The sequence below is a fragment of the Populus euphratica genome, unplaced genomic scaffold (assembly GCF_000495115.2).
Source record: "Populus euphratica unplaced genomic scaffold, PopEup_1.0 scaffold207.1, whole genome shotgun sequence".
Classification (NCBI taxonomy): Eukaryota; Viridiplantae; Streptophyta; class Magnoliopsida; order Malpighiales; family Salicaceae; genus Populus; species Populus euphratica.
This window is the reverse complement of record NW_011500092.1, coordinates 212,711-230,687: the sequence shown is the minus strand read 5'-3', so window position 1 is coordinate 230,687 and position 17,977 is coordinate 212,711. Positions and strand designations below refer to the sequence as shown.

General features: G+C 31.2%; 1 protein-coding gene across 2 annotated transcripts; it reads right to left on the bottom strand.

Annotated features, from left to right (window-relative positions):
• TOC64-V (translocon at the outer membrane of chloroplasts 64-V) lies at positions 1-9,477 on the bottom strand. 2 transcript variants are annotated; one of them, XR_839180.1, is made up of 14 exons: positions 9,125-9,477; positions 8,879-9,031; positions 8,659-8,783; positions 8,035-8,160; positions 7,349-7,531; positions 7,041-7,185; positions 4,678-4,846; positions 4,013-4,147; positions 3,696-3,896; positions 2,023-2,150; positions 1,887-1,938; positions 1,238-1,302; positions 778-847; positions 1-490 (listed from the first exon to the last, which is right to left on the bottom strand). XR_839180.1 is itself a non-coding variant. In XM_011003771.1 (13 exons), the coding sequence occupies exons 1-13, from the start codon at positions 9,355-9,357 to the stop codon at positions 408-410; spliced, it is 1,803 nt and encodes a 600-aa protein (XP_011002073.1). In that variant the 5' UTR covers positions 9,358-9,477; the 3' UTR covers positions 1-407. The 2 variants fall into 2 exon arrangements, 1 of the variants encoding a protein (XP_011002073.1); XM_011003771.1 differs by lacking the exon at positions 1,238-1,302.
• Between the last annotated feature and the right edge of the window lie 8,500 nt (positions 9,478-17,977).

The following is a 17,977-nucleotide window of genomic DNA, read 5'->3' as shown; positions in this document are numbered from 1 at the left end:
TAGAAATTTTGAACTGGAGGCAATATAAACATTTCAGCATCCAAATGAGATAACCTGTAATCTAACGTCAAAGTCTTGAAGACCCTCTATAAGAAAAACAGAAGAAAGCTAAAATAAAATGGATAAAGGGAGTGTTATAGCAGCACAAACCGTTTCTCATCACATCTAAAGGGGCAATAAAAGAGTACCTTGAAAGGAAAGCAAAATTTCGTTGAACAGAACTGGACACAATTTTCTTTTATTTTCAATTAAAAAGCTTGCAAGAGGTGGGAGTAAAAACCAGAGTTGCTTCTTTCTCTCCATTTCTTTTGCCCACAAAGGTGGACGTTGGAAAAGTGAATAATAGACCTTTGATCCCCCTTCAGTACTATGCCATTTTGTAAAGCTGGGGAGTGATTAGCAAAATGTCAACTCATGAGTTTTCTGAGTCTCTTTTCAGCATGTCTGGCTACTTTATTCTGCGGTTCAAGGACGAGAGCATGCTTGAAATCTGTGAATTAAGCGAAACGATGCTTCTTGTAATAGTGTGGAATAAAACACGAAAATCAACATGTTCCAAATATTAATTCTAGAATGCATGCGTAAAAGTTCTCAAACAACTCAATCTATATGCATATCTACATATGATCAATTCTCAAAAAATTAAACCCCTGCATCATAGAAATCCATAGCATTACATGTCAAGTTCGAAAAACAATCTTAAATATGGAGAACATTCTGCTCATTTCACATGCTACACTCATTTGAACAATAAAAAATCAGGTGTTCAGAACTCACCTTGAGCTGCGTCTTTGTAGAAGAGGAGTGATTCTCTGGCTGTTCCACGCCTCAGATATGCCTTCACATTCTGCCAAAAAAAAAAAAGTTTAACATCTTAATACTTCCATTCAAGAGCACAATATGATCCTCTGCGTACCAAGGCATTTTGCAGTATCCTATTCCAACAATTTGAGATAAAAAGCACCAATCTCATTCAACAAAACCTTTATGTCGACATTGAAACATCTTCATGTTTTGAGTTTCAATAGGCATACAACCATAAATCAAAGTTTAAGTGTTCAGAAAGCTTAACTGCATGGAAAATTGCAAGAAATATTACAGCAAGCATTAGCATTCATTCATGATTTCCAAAATCCATATACGCTAGTTGTGGGTTATAAAAGGCACTGTTCAATTAATTGATGTCTATGAAACACTAGACCATTATCACGATGGCCAATATAAATTTATTACTGACCTGATGCATTATCAAATATGTGCAATTTTCTTTTATTCTTCTAGTCCCCCATTTCTCTAATTTACCTGGACATATTGAGGGAGAAAGTAAATAAACAGGGAAATCTATAGGCAAAGGTTTGCTAAAGTGAAATTCTGCTACTCGTTGGAAAGTGCACTAATCTTAGGTGAGATGTCCGGGTGTTTATAAATGTTGAGGATTGTGCATATAGCAAAAGCCCGAGGAGAAAGCTGCAAGCAACACCGCTATTATATACTCTCAAATAACTGATTTTACAGACCCATTGCCCATTTTCAGCTAATGCTAAATGACACATCAAGAAATAAATAGGCAAAGAATGAAACCAGACTCGTTTCCATCCCAATCCAGAGATAAGTTAGATGTGTGTATTCATCAATCTTAAGTGCAGACAGCCTACTGATATAGGAAGGGAAAGCAAAAAAGAGTGGACCATATATTTCCATATCTTCCCATTGCAGTGAGATTCTTCAATGATTACCTTGGACTCTTGGCCAACAAAACAAACAAAATTTAAGATTTAGCCTAAGATACACAAGGAGCACCATAAGATCTCGTTTGTCCTGCCAAGATAAATTGCTACAAGAATTCAATCAAATATAAAGATCATTGCAGAAATTTGTCCTGTCACCTTTTCATCCAGTGATATTGCCCTATTGCAGTCTTCTTCAGCTTTCTGAAAGCTGCATGCATTGAAATCAAAAGGTAAAGCAAGCTCTCAGTATAACAAAATAAGAGTGAAACATAGATCAAGCACACTATCATACCATCCCACTTGTAAGTAAGCTGCTGCCCGGTTGGAATAGTAAGTTGCCTTTTTCCCATTCAATTTAATAGCTTCACTGTAGTAATTAACAGCCTTATTCCACTGCTTCCCCTTATATGCAGCATTGCCCTGCCATAATTTTTTATGTCATTGGTTAAGAAGCAAAAAAACATATCAAAACATCTTTTCTTGGGTATTCTTTAGCATTTTACAGTAAATGTTGGCAAACAGGATCACAATGAACTGTAGATTCACAGAGGACCCTTCTCACAAGCATATATACAAACACACCAATGACAAGATTGTTTATGTAACTCCCTTGTAAATTATGACAGGTCAAGTATACCATATACGTCCAAGGAGACAGGTAAAATGAATAAACTGTGAGGAAAAGAGTAAAAATTTTCATGAAAACTATGGTGAAAGACTTCCATGTGGAATCAAACATCAAAAGCTCAAGTTGATCACCGATATTCCCAATGAAGTTCTGAAGCCAGAAAGACAAAGATCTTAGAAAAAGAGAGTGAATTCATAGTCAATAAATTACAAAACCTATAATTGTTGTCTTAAACACCCATGAGGTATGTCATTACATGTAACAATCCACATTTTACCATTTTATTTTATTTTATTTCATAGTTTTAGTCCAGTTTGCTTTGTAAGGACTGAGTGTTATTCACTTTTCCTTGTTTACAAAGGTTTCTACTAGGGTTTTGGTGCCTAATTGACTGCACCTCTTTTATGTTTTACCAGACTTTGATGTTGAAATTGAGAACCACTGTTGAAACTACTGTTACTGTCTTCTCTCAGCACTCTCCTACAGGGTTACTTTCAGCATCTTCTATTCCTCCATCCCTTTTCTATATGGATTTCTTCTCTTCTAATTCAACTTCTCTCCTATGGAGAATCCTCTCTGCTTGTTTATAACCTGTAGGCTGTGCTACATCAAGTAGTATCAAAGTAAGGTCACTCATATATTGTCAAGTAGTATCAAAGTAAGGTCACTCATAAAATGTCAATGCAAAGCCTCAATTTTACAGATTGTTGCTCGCCAATGAAGACCAGTTTTACAAATTAATACAGTGGTGTGGCAAAAACAGAAAGAGAGCTGAAGAAGCTAATGGCCCGTTATCATACCAATTCTGTTTCAATTGCAAATAATTCTATAAAAACTTATTGTTCATGTGGCACCGAAAACACTCTCCAGCTATATTTTTGCTCTAGCAGGCTTAATTATCATACCAATACTGTTTCAATTGCAAGTAATTCTATAAAAACGGACAGCTCATGTGGCACCGAAAGCACTCTCCAGCTATTATCTTGCTCTAGCACACTTAACTAATAACTATACAAGGGTGGGTTAACTAATCAAGGTAAAGCAACAAACTGGAATCTTTATCTTAGATCAGTTGCAACAAATGCCACATTTTCAATATAAGTTTTATTTATGGACCATGTAAAGGTTTCAAACCACAATTATATGCATGTAGTGTATAGTTTCCGTTAAGTTACAAACCAATTAGTTAAATATCAGGAGTAAGCACACAATATCAAGTAAATTAACTCTCCAGAAAAGGCACAGGGAATGAATGGGGGAAAGAGGAACTTTATGCAAGGATAATTTTATAAGATGAACTAATATTCAAAATCACAATAAACTGTTTGTGGACCTACCTTTTCTTTCAAGAGTTCTGAAGCATCAAAATTTTCATTGGTGTCTTGCAATGGTACTGGATTGGAAACAAAGTTGATTTGCTCTTTAAGAGATGAGTACATATCCAATACTGTATCAAGAAGAAACTTGTCCCCTCCATGAAATGTGATAAATGAAACAGAGATAGGACAGCCATCATTCTTTCCCAATGGAATAGTAACCTGACAGCAAGATGCAAAAGTAAAGACAAACGTTAAGTCCGTAACAAAGTTAAATAAGGTCATAGAAACTAAAACAACAAGCAGATGAAAGCTGAAACTGTAAATCACCAAGTCACCTGACAACATCCAGACATGCTTGCAATGCTTGAAAGTATCAGTGCTCTATTGTGAGACTCAACAGTATCCTGTTTCTTTGAATTAAGTTTTGACGGTGGATCAGCAACTGTTGGAATAACCAATATTCCATTATCCTGGCAACAAAAAAGGATATGAGACTATGAAACATTCCATCAACCTGGCACCTAAACTCAATGACAAGGTCAGGTTGGCTTTGGATCATTTTTCCAACCAATTTGAGTTTGTCACTGAAAATTTTTTGTATAAACCAACATGTCAACCAAAACACACAAAAAGATAAGGTTAAGTTAGCAAGCAGCACAGGCATATAAAACACAACAGGTTGGTAGTCAGGCAGGTGGTAAAAGTTGATGAATTTGGTTTAAGTCCAATTCTTTGGAAAATAAAAGAGAAATCGACATTGATTACAGGTGTCTAACCCTGTTTTTTCTTCTAAAACAACTCCTATTCAATCCTAATTCCACATACAACAAACCCTAGCTTGCCAATCTTTTGTAAGCAAGAAACCTAAGTTGTCCTAAATCAGGAACCTGAAGGTTACCCAGACACTTCAACGTATCAGAAAGCAAAAGTGTGACAGCTAGCACTAAAAACCATCTGGCTGATATTCTGAGAGAAAAAATATAGCAACAAGGTAGGGTACCTTTAAGAGAATTTGCATGCATGCTCGCAACTCTTTCCTGATATCATAAAGTGCTTTTATGTTCTCATGTGTAGTGTTAATGGCTGTGAGAACATTATCAGAGACATCAGATGCTAACTTGGGTTCCACTGATTTAACCCAATCTTCATGATTTGTTTTAAATTCATGTCTGAAAGGCAATATTATGCACAGAAATGTCAGTAAAAACAGAAATGGAATTCCAGGTCAAGTGCAATAGAAGCACGGAACCTTCAAAATTCAAAAACAGCAATCCAGGGAGGATTTTGTCAAATGTCACTTGAACAGAACAAGAAAAATAAAGCTTAAGCACACAACATTTAGGAGAATATTAGAAACAAAAATGCTAAACATTAAGAAAAAACTTCAAGAAGATTATGAGTCATTGGATCATGATCTTGATGTGAGACCCAATTGTGGGTCCCATCAATCCACAGGCTCATGTGTTTTCTAGAGGTTTTTAACTTCTTGTTTTTACTTAGTGTTTAGCATACTCTATAAGAAACATTTATTGGTTGTTTTGGAAAATGAAGTGTTGCCAACTGGTAAATATAAACCTTGAATAACTCTTAGAAATAAGTGGGTAAGGAGATATTTCAAAGAGAAAATAGCAAGAACACTATGAAGCTTGCCTCTGGTAACATTTGGGAGCTCTAATCTAAAAACAATCACTATAATTTTTGGGAACTTAGCTTTGTTTAGAACGTTCATACTTCAATAAATGCTATATTTCAAACTTTTCAAATGTTTAAATGCCCTACTGACAATGGTAGCTCCAAACCATTTGGATAACATGTCATTTAAGAGGTCTCGATTCTGAAAATCAAAAGCTTAGTTATGAAACCTTAACCAGGATCAGTAGCATGATTAAAAATCACAAGCTTATATATGAAAGCAACAGGAAGGTAAGCAGCAATATCATCCATCTCATTGTCAATAACATGAATGGTCAACATCTGTCTTATTAGACTGAAAGGCTTAAGCTTCTCCAAGCTACGGGGAACTTAGACGATCTCCATATAATGTGAATGATATCTTAGGTGCTACATGACCCTCAGATCTAGAAAACCAAAAAGGTTTCAATCATGCTTCCTTGGTTCGCTGGGCCAAGAAAAGGATGGATGCATTTGTTAGAGATGACAAATGGGATATCAATTAGAGTCTCTACACATTTTTTTTTTTTTGGTAATTTACATTAAGCAAAAATCATAAGCCCCTTGAAGGATTTTTAGAGGGGGAAATTGCTTTGGGGCATATGAAGCAACATAGGATATCTAACATGGTTTTTTCAAAAACAATAAACAGTGTTGGGTTTCCACATTTCATTAGATTTAGCAGAATAAAGACGTAAGCAACCTAAGTGCTGAAAATTTTGCTTTAAGACATGTCTGACACAAATCTTGACTGCCTTTTGCTGAGTTCTCTTTTTTCCATAACAACATTTGCAGATCAAAAAATCAAGCAAAGTTTACCGAAACAGGAAAGAATTTCAAAAACAAACCTCAAACAATGCATTTTATCAAATTGATCATGCTATCCCGTGAGCCATACATCTTGATTAGCTTCTTGATAATGAGAATTGAATGTTATTACAGAGCATGGTTCGTAATCATAGTTATCATCCATATGCTTCTTTACCACTTGACCAAAAAGATAAGAAAGGAAAGGAAATGCTTTTCTACAACCAATGACATGTGTGATCTGCTACTGCACAAAAAGAAAACAAAAAGGAAATGCATTTCTACAACCAATAGCATGAACAATTACATGGATGGAATACCGGACCAGTAAATCATAAGCCAGAAGGTAATTTATTATTGCCAATTCACAAGCCATAACAATCATGGATTTATATTTGCCGGCTCAGTAAAATGTGAAACCCATTTTTTGGAAGAAAGCAAAAGTCATTTAAGCAAACTCATTCTATTCCTAATATCAGCAGAGATATTATTCTAGAATTTACTGCTTTATCACTAAAAATTACTTTTATATATCCACAATATCTTGGGGCAAATAAATGCCATCGTGGTTGGAGATTTCTAAAAGTCACCTAAAATTCACCAACTTGCATCCCCAACACTATTGGACCTTGCCATCACAGGCAGACATTAGATCAGTGTGTTGGCTGGATTTCAAACAATGCTCCACATGCTAAAGGAGACATGACAATAGAACCTTAAATGAGAACATAATCATAAATTCATATCTGCTATTAATAAATACAATTTTTTTATTCGATACCATCTGAAACTCAAATTATCAGTTCTAAAAATTCCTAACTTATTCAGCGCACACATACCCTAATAGAAAGAACAATAAAAGCAAAGCAAAAAAATCTCAAGTACCTTTGTAATGAAACCATTGCAGAAGAGAGAGCTTTCAAATTAGAGATTCCATTTTGCAGTTTTGTTGATTGGTCACGGAACCCTTTTAGACTCGGTACATTCAAAGAAATATGTTGGTCAAAATTAATATGCTGTTCGGGCTGGTCTGTGCATTGAACAAAACAATTAGAAACACCAACATGAGCACAATTAAAGTAAGTCAAACAGAGTTATATGATGATGAACTATAATGTTGATAATGGGACGATAAGAAAATAAAATATGAAACAGGAACATAACAAGAAATACATCATAGCCTTGCAACTTACATCCAGATAGATTTTCAATTGCTTTGCTAATAACACCTTCAGCCTTCTGTTTGGGAACCTTAGAAAGCTGAAAAAGATCGTCAGCAAAAATAAGACGTCTCGCCCTTCTGGGTTCCACAGTATTTAGTTTAAGTACAGCATGCCCAACACGAAGTAATATAGAGGGATCACGTGCCAGCCATCCTGAAATACCCCATGTTACCAAGTAAAGAAATAGAAAACCAGTAAAGGCAACAACATAACTGAAACAAGGAGAAAATAATTAAGTCCAGAAAAATCTTGAATAAATAGTAAATTAGCATGCTGGTACCAACTCAAAATGCAATGGTAATTCAAAATGGTCACATTTCCTACAAACAGAGCTGATTGGGAGCACATGCATTCGCACTGATGCAGCATCATGTATAATTAAAGATAACTCTCATCCACTTCTCTTAATGTGAACGAACTTGTAAAAAAATAACGATTCAGATGTTCAAGAACAGTACTTCAGACTACTAAAAAGGAAAGTACGCATTGAGGCTGTGATCTAAAACAGCAAGAGAAATATGCACCTAAGTGCTCCCAATGTTTGCTCAAGCATAAACAAAACCATCAAAGATAAACAAATTAAAAATAGTCAGGATGTGGTTTTGCTCATTTATATCTATGTATTCTGCAATAGCACTACATAAATATGCCCATACCAACAGTGTCTAAACTTTGAGAATTTGGCAAAACTCCAATAGTAGACACAGCCCCATGGGATGGTCTGTAACTGAGGAGACCGCAAAATGCTGCTGGAATTCTAATGCACCCAATTGTATCAGTACCTGAAAGATAAGAAGGGCCTTAGATAATCAAGCACACAATTAACAAGCAAAATGGTGTTGAATTCTATATCTACATGAATTAACATGCAGGCTATAAAAGCTTTTCTACAAGCCAAGAGAAAAGGAAAATATCAGATAGCCCAACTCAAATATGTTATGGAAGGTAAAACGAATGCATGATTAATCTCATTAAGATCAATATGCCTTTTTTCTAATATTCCCTCCATTCTGCCAGGAAAAAAAAAAAAAAAACACATATAACTAGTACTTGAAGCTGCCAATGAGATTTCCAAATAACGATTTTGATACCACAGCTGAAATGTTCAAACTATTTCCAGAAGCAAGTAGGTGCAAAGAAAAGACTGAAAAGCAAGTCATTTGAACACAAGCTCTCTCGGAGAACAATTAGTCATGACTCCCAACTGATATACGACCGTCAATCTACATTGGATAGTATTGATTGAGCATATGCCATCTAAACAAAGGAACTTTTATTACCTAGAGCAAAATCAACGAGCCCAGCGGCAACGGCCACAGCTGAACCACTAGAAGAACCTCCGGGGACATGGGTGGGCATTTCCGGATTGATAGGAGTACCATAATGCATATTTTCGCCACTCACCCTAATGTAACAAGGAAGACGTTAACTCAACAAATCATAAATACGTATTTCTGTGTACGTGAAAGGAAACAAAACAAAACACTGAGATTTCATTACCCGAATCCTAATTCGCCCATAATAGTCTTGCCGACACAGACAGCCCCATTCTTTAACAGAGCAGTCACTGTCACTGCTGTCTTCTCAGAAGCCTCATGCGTTCTTGCCCAGTCTGGATTCCCAAAACCCGTCACATAATCCTCCAACTCAAATCTGCCACAAATCATTTAATTATTTTTTTAAAAAGGCAGAACTAACTAAAAAATTAGTTAATAATAAATTAAAGAAGACAGCCAGACAGACTACATGTCGTTGATGGCAAAAGTGAGCCCAGCGAGGGTTTGCTTTGCAGCCGGAGGAGGAGGCTGAGGGGATGGAAGAATCAGGAATCTTTGAACGAAGGCTCCAAAGTCCTCTTTAAATTTGGCTTTCCGTCTCCGCGTCTCAGCCCCCCCCCCCCCCACCCCACCAGCCACTGTCACTCCGATCACCAATACCCACACCTTTGGGTTCTTTATGTTTGCTTTTACTGTATTCATGCTTGTTCGGATGCAAGAAAATGATTAGCTGTTTTTAAAAAAAAAAAAGAAGAACAGGGGTTTTTGAAGGGTTTTAGAGGAGGAGGGAAGGGAATATTTTTTTATTCGGGAAGTTAGCAAGGAGAGTGAAATTGGTAATATAATTTTTTAAATAGTATATATATATATCATTTAGAAAAGTTAATTATATTTTAATATATTTGATATTAATATAACTATTTATTAATATTAACTAACTAATATAACATCAATTAAAATCTTATTTTACATAAAAAATATATTAAACAATTTTTTAACTTTTTTTTAATTAATATGTAAAAATAATTCTTCAACTTACAAATGTTATTTTATCTTTCTAATAAAAAATAAAAACAATTGTGTTTTTTCTTCTAGCTATTCGATGTCCTTGTAAGGTAGATGCTATCGTGCACCAGAAGTTAAGGTTTAATTTGAGGTTAGGCGGGCCCTGAGCATTACGCTCGAATGTTCTTTTTCCCGATTCCCGGTCAGGCCATCACACATTAGCCTAACCATCGTGGAAGGCTAGGTGACCAGGAGAAAGGGGAAAAAAAAAAAAAGTGGCGCTATAATTAAATTATGAAAATTAAAGGAAGAACTAAAAAAATGCGTATAATGGAGTATTACACCATTTAGGAGAAATAGAAAAATTAACATGAGAAAAAAACTGTGTTTAGATTCCATTTTTTACAAATTGGAGAAAGGAAAGGATTTTTTTCATTTTTCTACCTCTAAGCTTGAGGTTGGGAAAAATGTTTTCCAAATATTTCTACTAATTGGAAGAAAAGTGAAAAACATGTTTCTCCGACTATTTCTATCCTAATGATTTTTGAGATAAAATAACCTCTTACTTTTTATTTAATTACAATTATACCATGCATGTAATATTCTCACTCTATTTCCTTTCATGCGATATTCTTCTTCTTTTTTAATTAATATCAGTCTTCGAGTTAGATTATATATATTTTAATTAATTTTACAAGTTTTAAAATTAATAATTATATATATTTTTAGTGATCGTGAACTTATAATTATTATAAAGCAAATTAAAAATCTAATTAATTAGACTAGTTTCAAGATTTCATGTAATTTTATTCTTATTCTCTATGTTATTTGTCCACTATTTATCTCTAACAAAGCACTTTACCACCCGATTTTTTCACTACCATCAACAACAATAGCTAGTATATTATGACGCAGTGAAATTAGATTTGATTTTAACAGTTTAATTTTGATTTCATCTCTTTAATTACTTCTTATTTATTCATCATGATTTTTATAGGATTTTGCTATTTTTCTTAATTTTCTGTATAATTTTTATGTTATATATGTTCTCTTGTTTGATTATATTTGAATTGGGCATTTGTGGGAAAGAAATGATCAGCGAGGAAATAATAAAAAGAAATGAGAAAAAAACTGAAAAATTTCTACAACTTTATCTTTTGGATATATATGATTATCTTCTTTTATTTAACAATGTCCTTTAGATAATGATAACATTATAGATAGGAACAATGCCATTTTTTATCCTCCTTCTTTTTCTTTTTTTTTTCTTTTTTCTGTTTTGGTTATCAAATTTTTTATTTTTTATTGTCATAGTATTAAAAATATATTTTTACATTAACAATGTCTACATGTTAATTTTATATATTTTAAAAACATTTAACCTAGTCCTATAGTGAAGTGTGAGCTAATTATCTAGCACAAAATTATTCTTATTGTAAAAGATGTTTTGAGTATTTGAAATTTTTCCATACATAATTTATAAAGATTAATTTATATTTATAAGAGAACTTAAAATATTGCATTTATCGGTTTGACACTAAAAATATTATGGAGTTATTTAGCAATGTAAGCTGCCCTTGATAGCTCATGGAGCATCAATGAACAACGCAGCGCCACACATCCACTAGCTCAAAATGAAGTAGAGTGGGAGATTTGAAGTACAGTCTTTTCGGTTCTTTTCTTATGCCACTAGCTTAAGCATAGCGAGCAATGATGAGTTCTTACATATCGAGCACGTTTGTCATGCGATGGTGTTTGCTTTTTTATTTAATCATAATTTTATCATTTTTTGTTATAAAATAAAATTTAATTTTTATTCTTGCCCCGTCAATAAATGAGTTTTGAATTCAGATTTTGAGAAGATACTTTTACATGTTTTTGTTATGCTTTTCATGATTTACATTTTATTGTTGTTAAAATTGCTACCCATCAAACCAAAATAACCTAACTTACTTTTCTTTGAATTAATCAAAAAAATCAATGCTGGGTAGATTTTGCATAAGTTAAAAGCTTGATGAGAGCTAATTTTTTTTAATGGTAATTTTACCTGTAATTTTAATTAAAATACATTAAAAATGTATTTTAATTAAAATAATTATATGTAAAAATATTTTTTTTATTTTTTTAGATTACAATTATAAAAGTTATCATAATAAAAAAAATATACTAAAATAATGAAATCTCGATATTTTATCATTTTAAAAACTCAATCACCTTAAAAAAATAAAATATAAATAAAAAACATGTAATGTAATCTCTGATATAAATCAAAATTAAAAAAAAATACTAAAAAGTATATATTAAACGAAACACTTTGAACTAGTGAAGATATAACTTTATACCAATAAGCAATAAACCATGAATTCCATGCTATATTAATTAAATGGTGTTAGAAAATATAATTTAAAATATATTTTTTTAAAAATATATTAAAATAATATTTTTTAATTTTAAAAATTATTTTTGATATTAGTATATTTAAACAATATAAAGATACAAAATATTAATTTAAAGTAAAAAAAATTAATTTTTTAAAAAATATTTTTTAAATTGCAAAAACAATTAATTAATAGAAAAGCTACATAGTGGGGCCGTGTTTTGCCATAAAGATATTAAACTAAAGCAGAGCCGACATGTTACAGGACAATTATTACAAGAGAAATACAATCCATCGGACAATGTCGTCATTCTATAGTCATTAACCTAGACAAAACGTAAAATGGAAGAAAGGGTCAAAACGACTAATGGAAGAAAGTTGAGGGACCATCGTATAATTAATGAAGCAAAACGGCGACGTTGATGAAAGAGGTTGATCAGCCATGGAAGATGGGCTTCACCTTGTGAACAGTGTTCACACGTGGAAGGATCATAATGGTTTGATCATTGGATGATGGAGATAAAACGTGAAGAAGACGTAAGCTCCACGTGATACTGAAGTGAAAGCATAAAGCCGCCAGGGCTGCGGCTATATTATTTTATTTTTGTATTTTAAATTTTTTTAATAAAATTTTAAAAAATATTTTTTATTTTAAATTAATATTTTTTAAATATTTTTTAAATATTTTAATACTTCAATAAAATTTTAAAAAATATTTTTTATTTTAAATTAATATTTTTAAACTATTTTAATACTTAATTTTTAAAAATTAATAAAATATTATCTTAATATATTTTTAAATAAAAAATTATTTAAAAACCAGCTACAACAATAATTTTATATATAACCGAAATAGATTTTACATCTGAAAATCATGTGAGGGAGAGCAGGATGAGGGGCGGCTAGTTTTAGCTAAATAGATTTTACATCTGAAAATCATGTGATTACGTGCCCTCGCCTTAGCGAGACAGAGAGAGCAGGATGAGGGGCAGCTAGTTTTAGCTTTGTGAATTGTGAGTACTAATTTAGGATTTTTAGAAAATTTTATATTTACATTTTTTTTTCAATCGCTAATAGATTAGCACAATTCAATTTTTGAAAGCAGAATTAAACCACACTACAATTTGTTTTTATTTTTTTAATCTATTAATTTTTAATTTTCTCAATTTAATTAATTTTTTTATTTTTTTTTAATTTCTAGCTAAATAGTTTCATATTAGTGCTATGGTTCATTTTATTTCAGATTTTTAAAAGCAAAATTAAACCAAACTATCTAATCAGTTAATTCATTTTTTTAATTTAGTTTTTTTGATTAATTTGCCTTCTGTTTTCTCAGTTTTATTGATTCCTAGAATTTACAAACCATTAAAAAAACCTTAATAAGGTTTATAGACAAACTTGCATATGCTTTGCTAAAACTTTTGTTAGGTTTCATTCATGAGGCTTTGTTGATCATTGGACCATTTTCGCTCACTAAAAATAGCTTTAGCATGTTATTGGACTCCAAAGTGTTTAACATCTCTCAATTAAAGTGTTAGGGATGGAGAGTAAATTATCTCGACTTTATCCTTATCTTTGATAATTTATAACATAACAGTACTTAAATCATAATTATAGGAGGTTTTTTAATTAAAATGTGATTTTGATATATCATTACCCATTTGCCAAAGAAAGAAGTTAAAATCGGGTAAAAACTTTTGTTGCTTGTATTTTTTTAAATATAAATATTGTTGTTGTATCTATAATATCTAATTTATTGATCTTTTATTGTTACTAGTTGCATGATTGGAGTAATTTGTTGTGGGAAAAATTGGGGTATATTTGAGTTCATTAATTCTAAAAGGCTAAATAAACTAGATCAAAAGAGACTGAGTAATTTGGTTTTATTTGTTATAATTCAAGGATTTAACAAAGGTATAATATTAATATTATCACATTAATATTAATATAAAAAAGTAATTGTTACTATTTTCATTAATATTGGTATGATTTTTTTAAAATTGAATTTATCATTAATATTTATAGTTTATATTCATATTGTTTCCTTTTATGTTTGTATTTTGTAAGAATTTAAACAAAATATGAGATGTTTTAGATCTTACTAGCTTTAATACCATTAACTTATTGAATAAGTGGGTTTGTGAAAAACATAACCTTCTTAATAAGTATAATCTTTTTAAAAAAGTTGTTTGGTGCACCATTAGACAATCATCCAAGACTATTCTATAAGATAAATTTTTATTCAGCCAAAAAGGAATAGAAAACGTTTATACAATTCTTTGCACAAAGTTGTGATTTATAAAATGAATATACATATGAAATATATTAGATTGGTGGTTCATGAGAAGTCAAGAGCTAGACCAAATTTTTTAACCAGAAAAAAAAAGTTTAGGATACAATTATATTTTTCAAGAAGTAAAAGAAATTTAATAATCAAATTAAATCTTGATTAATATGATAAAAATATAAGGCAAAAAAAATAAAAAAAAATATTGAATAGGGATATTGAAAAAAAAAGGACAAAAAAAAATTTCAATCCCTTTTAAATTTTCAAATCATGACCTAAGTTATCATGCTAGAAATACTATATATGAAAAAAAGTATAAGGCTTAAAATTACACAAGAAAATCCAAAATAAAAAAAAATGAGGGTTAGAATTGCAAAAAAGAATAAATCAAATGGCAATAATAATTTTTCAATTTAAGAGTTAAATTAAAAAGAATAAAAACATTAATAAAAGAAAAAAAATCAAAAGAATAAAGATAAAAATGAAAAAGAAGAAGTTAGATTTAGGGTAAAATTAAAAACAATGCAACTTTTATTAAAAAAAAGTCTAGGAAAAAAAGAAATCATAAAAAGAAATATTAAATCTAAAACATCAAAACATAATAAAAAAATTAAACACACAAATTTTTTCAACATATTTGTTTACATGAAAAAATAACTAGATGTAAATTGAGAAACTTATACACATATTTAACTAAACAAATCAATAATAGTTGTATAAAGAAATGAAAAAAGTCCTCATCAATAAAAAAAATGAGACTAAATGAATTTGTTTGTCAAAATAAATTTATAATAGAAATCGACACATACCCAAAATTTATTAAATAAGAAAAAAGAAAAAATTATTATGCAAGACTACACATATTAAATTTTTTATAAAAAATCAATATTTTTCTAGAAAACACAAATTTAATCCAATAATTTTTTAAAAAAAATAACAGATGAATCATATCAATCTCTTTAAATTTTAAAAACTCTCAATATAATTAAAAAATAATCACAATCTAAATCAACCAAGTATTAATTAAATCATATACCAAAAAATTGGTTAATAAATACATATAAAAAAGGCATTAAAAAAAATTATTTTTCTTTTAAAGAGAAGAATTAGGCCAAACGTAGTTGGATATAGTAAGCTAGGCCTAGCGATTGGCCCATCAAATAATGGCTCTTGCACGGGTTTACAAGATTAGGCCCGAGCACACAAATCTTTATTTTCTTTGAAAAAAATTTAATAAGGTGAATGACATATCGTCTACTCCAATCATTTTTAAAAAAATAACGTGTTATCTTAGAATCTGTAGAATCGAGTCACTGTAGTTGATGCAAAAACAGGGTTCCAAATTGTTTTGATAAATAAACTCATTTTCAACCCAAAAATTTAGAAAGCACCCTAAAAACCTTATTAAACCAACCTGTGGCCTTCAAAAACATAGAAAACCAATCTAAGACCCAAAATCTTCTAGAGCTCATATTTATTTTTTAAACACCTTTTAAGGTAAAACCAACCCAATATGAACTCTTCTTATCATATGAAATTATTTAACACAAAAATTAATCATTTTAGTGGTTAGAACAGTCACTAACGATAACTTTCTTTCTCTACACTGGAATCTAACAACTATTTCTCTTTTCTTCAAAAAAACTGAAAAATAAAGAAAAAAAAGTTTGATATCAAAATTGAATTCTTAAAAATTACATGGACTGATTATTTATTTGCTCAAAAAGACAAAAGACTAAAATGAATATTTAAAATAGATTTCAAATCCGCCATCTATTTTACTCGTCATTTTCATTTTAGTTGAATGTCTTTCAATTCAACTCTCTTTTTTTATAAAAAAATATAATTAGATACTAATTTGGACCCAAAAAAACTAAATTACACAAAATAAAAATTTAAAAATAAAAAAACACTACTCCAATCTACAATGTTGTATGAGGAGTTGGGCGATAATGAGAAAAGACAATCTTTTAGTATATTTTATAGCCAATTTTTTTTCGCATTTTAAATTTAATTTTTTTTTATATTTTTTATGTTTTAGATTGTTTTATTATGTTAATATTAAAAATAAATTTTAAAAAATATAAAAAAATATTTTTTAAATGAAATGTTTTTTTTTAAACCAACATTATATCAAATAGGCTTTTAATATTTTTTGTCACCATGAATCTCTCTATGGTTTTTCCTCACCTTTACTACCTCCTTCAACAACCATTAACGCTGTCAAGCTCAACCATCACGAATCAGTGCCAACTATTTCTTTTCCCAGTGTTATTTTCTATACCATCAACACCCATTCCAATCAAGAACCTCTATTTACCCCGAGCTAAAATGAAAATCTTTTCACAACAACAAACCTCTTGCCAGTAACCTCCATCAGACCAACCATCAACTCTCTTACAGTTCTTCTAAGCTTACAATGAAGAGAGAAGCCGAGAGAGAGAGAGAGAGAGAGAGAGATGAGCGAATAAAGATAAAAACATCCAAAATTAGTCAAGGCAAACTCCCCAACATTTATAGGACCAATAATCTCGGCCAAAAACGAGTTGTGATCTTCCCCTCTAATCTCATCCTCCTTCTCCTCACCAGGGCTCTCTAATGTTGTCTTAAGCAAAACTTTAGCCAAAAGTTTTCTCATTTGCTCCTCCAGTTCCTCTTCTTGCTTATTTAAAATTTACAGTTTTCCTTTATGTTTTTTTTTTTTAAAAACTAATTTATCAACCTAGGTAGGTTCTTTACGAGGGGCACTAGTTATTTTGTTGTTATTGTTTATAGGAGAATCAATTATGTAGTAGGTGCTGTCAAAGACAGAGTTATTATTATCCTGGTGTTTATTTATATGGTTTTCTGTTTTTGAAGCAAAACCACATAAAAAATTGTTTAATAACTAAAAAAATGTTATTTGTTATTTGTAGAACATATCATATTATACATTTAAAATTATAGTTTTGAAACTCAGTCTAGTCCGGTAGATTAACTCGGAACTTATAGTTTTGAAACTCAGTCTAGTCCGGTGGATTAACTCGGAACCTGGCCAACCAAGGCCTAAGGCAAGGTCTAAGTAAAAACTAACAGGGGATTTGGCCCAGTGAAACCCAGTCGATCTAGATAAACCTAGCTGACACACACACACACACACACACACACACACACACACACACACACACACACACACACACACACACACACACACACACACACACACACACACACACACACACACACACACGTGAAACGACATCGTTTTGATCCTTTACAATTAAAAAGGTCAAAACAATTAATGATGAAGAATTGAAGATAGAACGAGCAAAAGACACACACACACACACACACACACGTGAAACGACATCGTTTTGATCCTTTACAATTAAAAAGGTCAAAACAATTAATGATGAAGAATTGAAGATAGAACGAGCAAAAGACATAATTAAAGAAATCTTCAAAGCCATTTTAGTCGCGAAAAAGAGCAGATAAGCAAAAGACTCTTGATCATTGTTTCAAATATGCGAATAAGATTAGATGAAGCTGTAGTTATTTGTTTCTCTTCACGACTCTCCTTCTTTCACTCTTTTTTGTCTTTATTTTGTGCCACTATTTTAAACTTGCAGTTCATGATCTGGCATCGATTCTTCCCTATTCTCACACCCATAAGT

Excerpts from the sequence above, each read along its gene's own strand:
- TOC64-V (XM_011003771.1), bottom strand. The coding sequence starts at position 9,357 with ATGAATACAGTAAAAGCAAACATAAAGAACCCAAAGGTGTGGGTATTG. Across the intron at positions 7,532-8,034 it reads TCAAAGTTTAGACACTGTTG|GATGGCTGGCACGTGATCCC; the intron begins GTATGGGCATAT and ends GGGGTATTTCAG. Across the intron at positions 2,151-3,695 it reads CAGAACTCTTGAAAGAAAAG|GGCAATGCTGCATATAAGGG; the intron begins GTAGGTCCACAA and ends AAATTATGGCAG.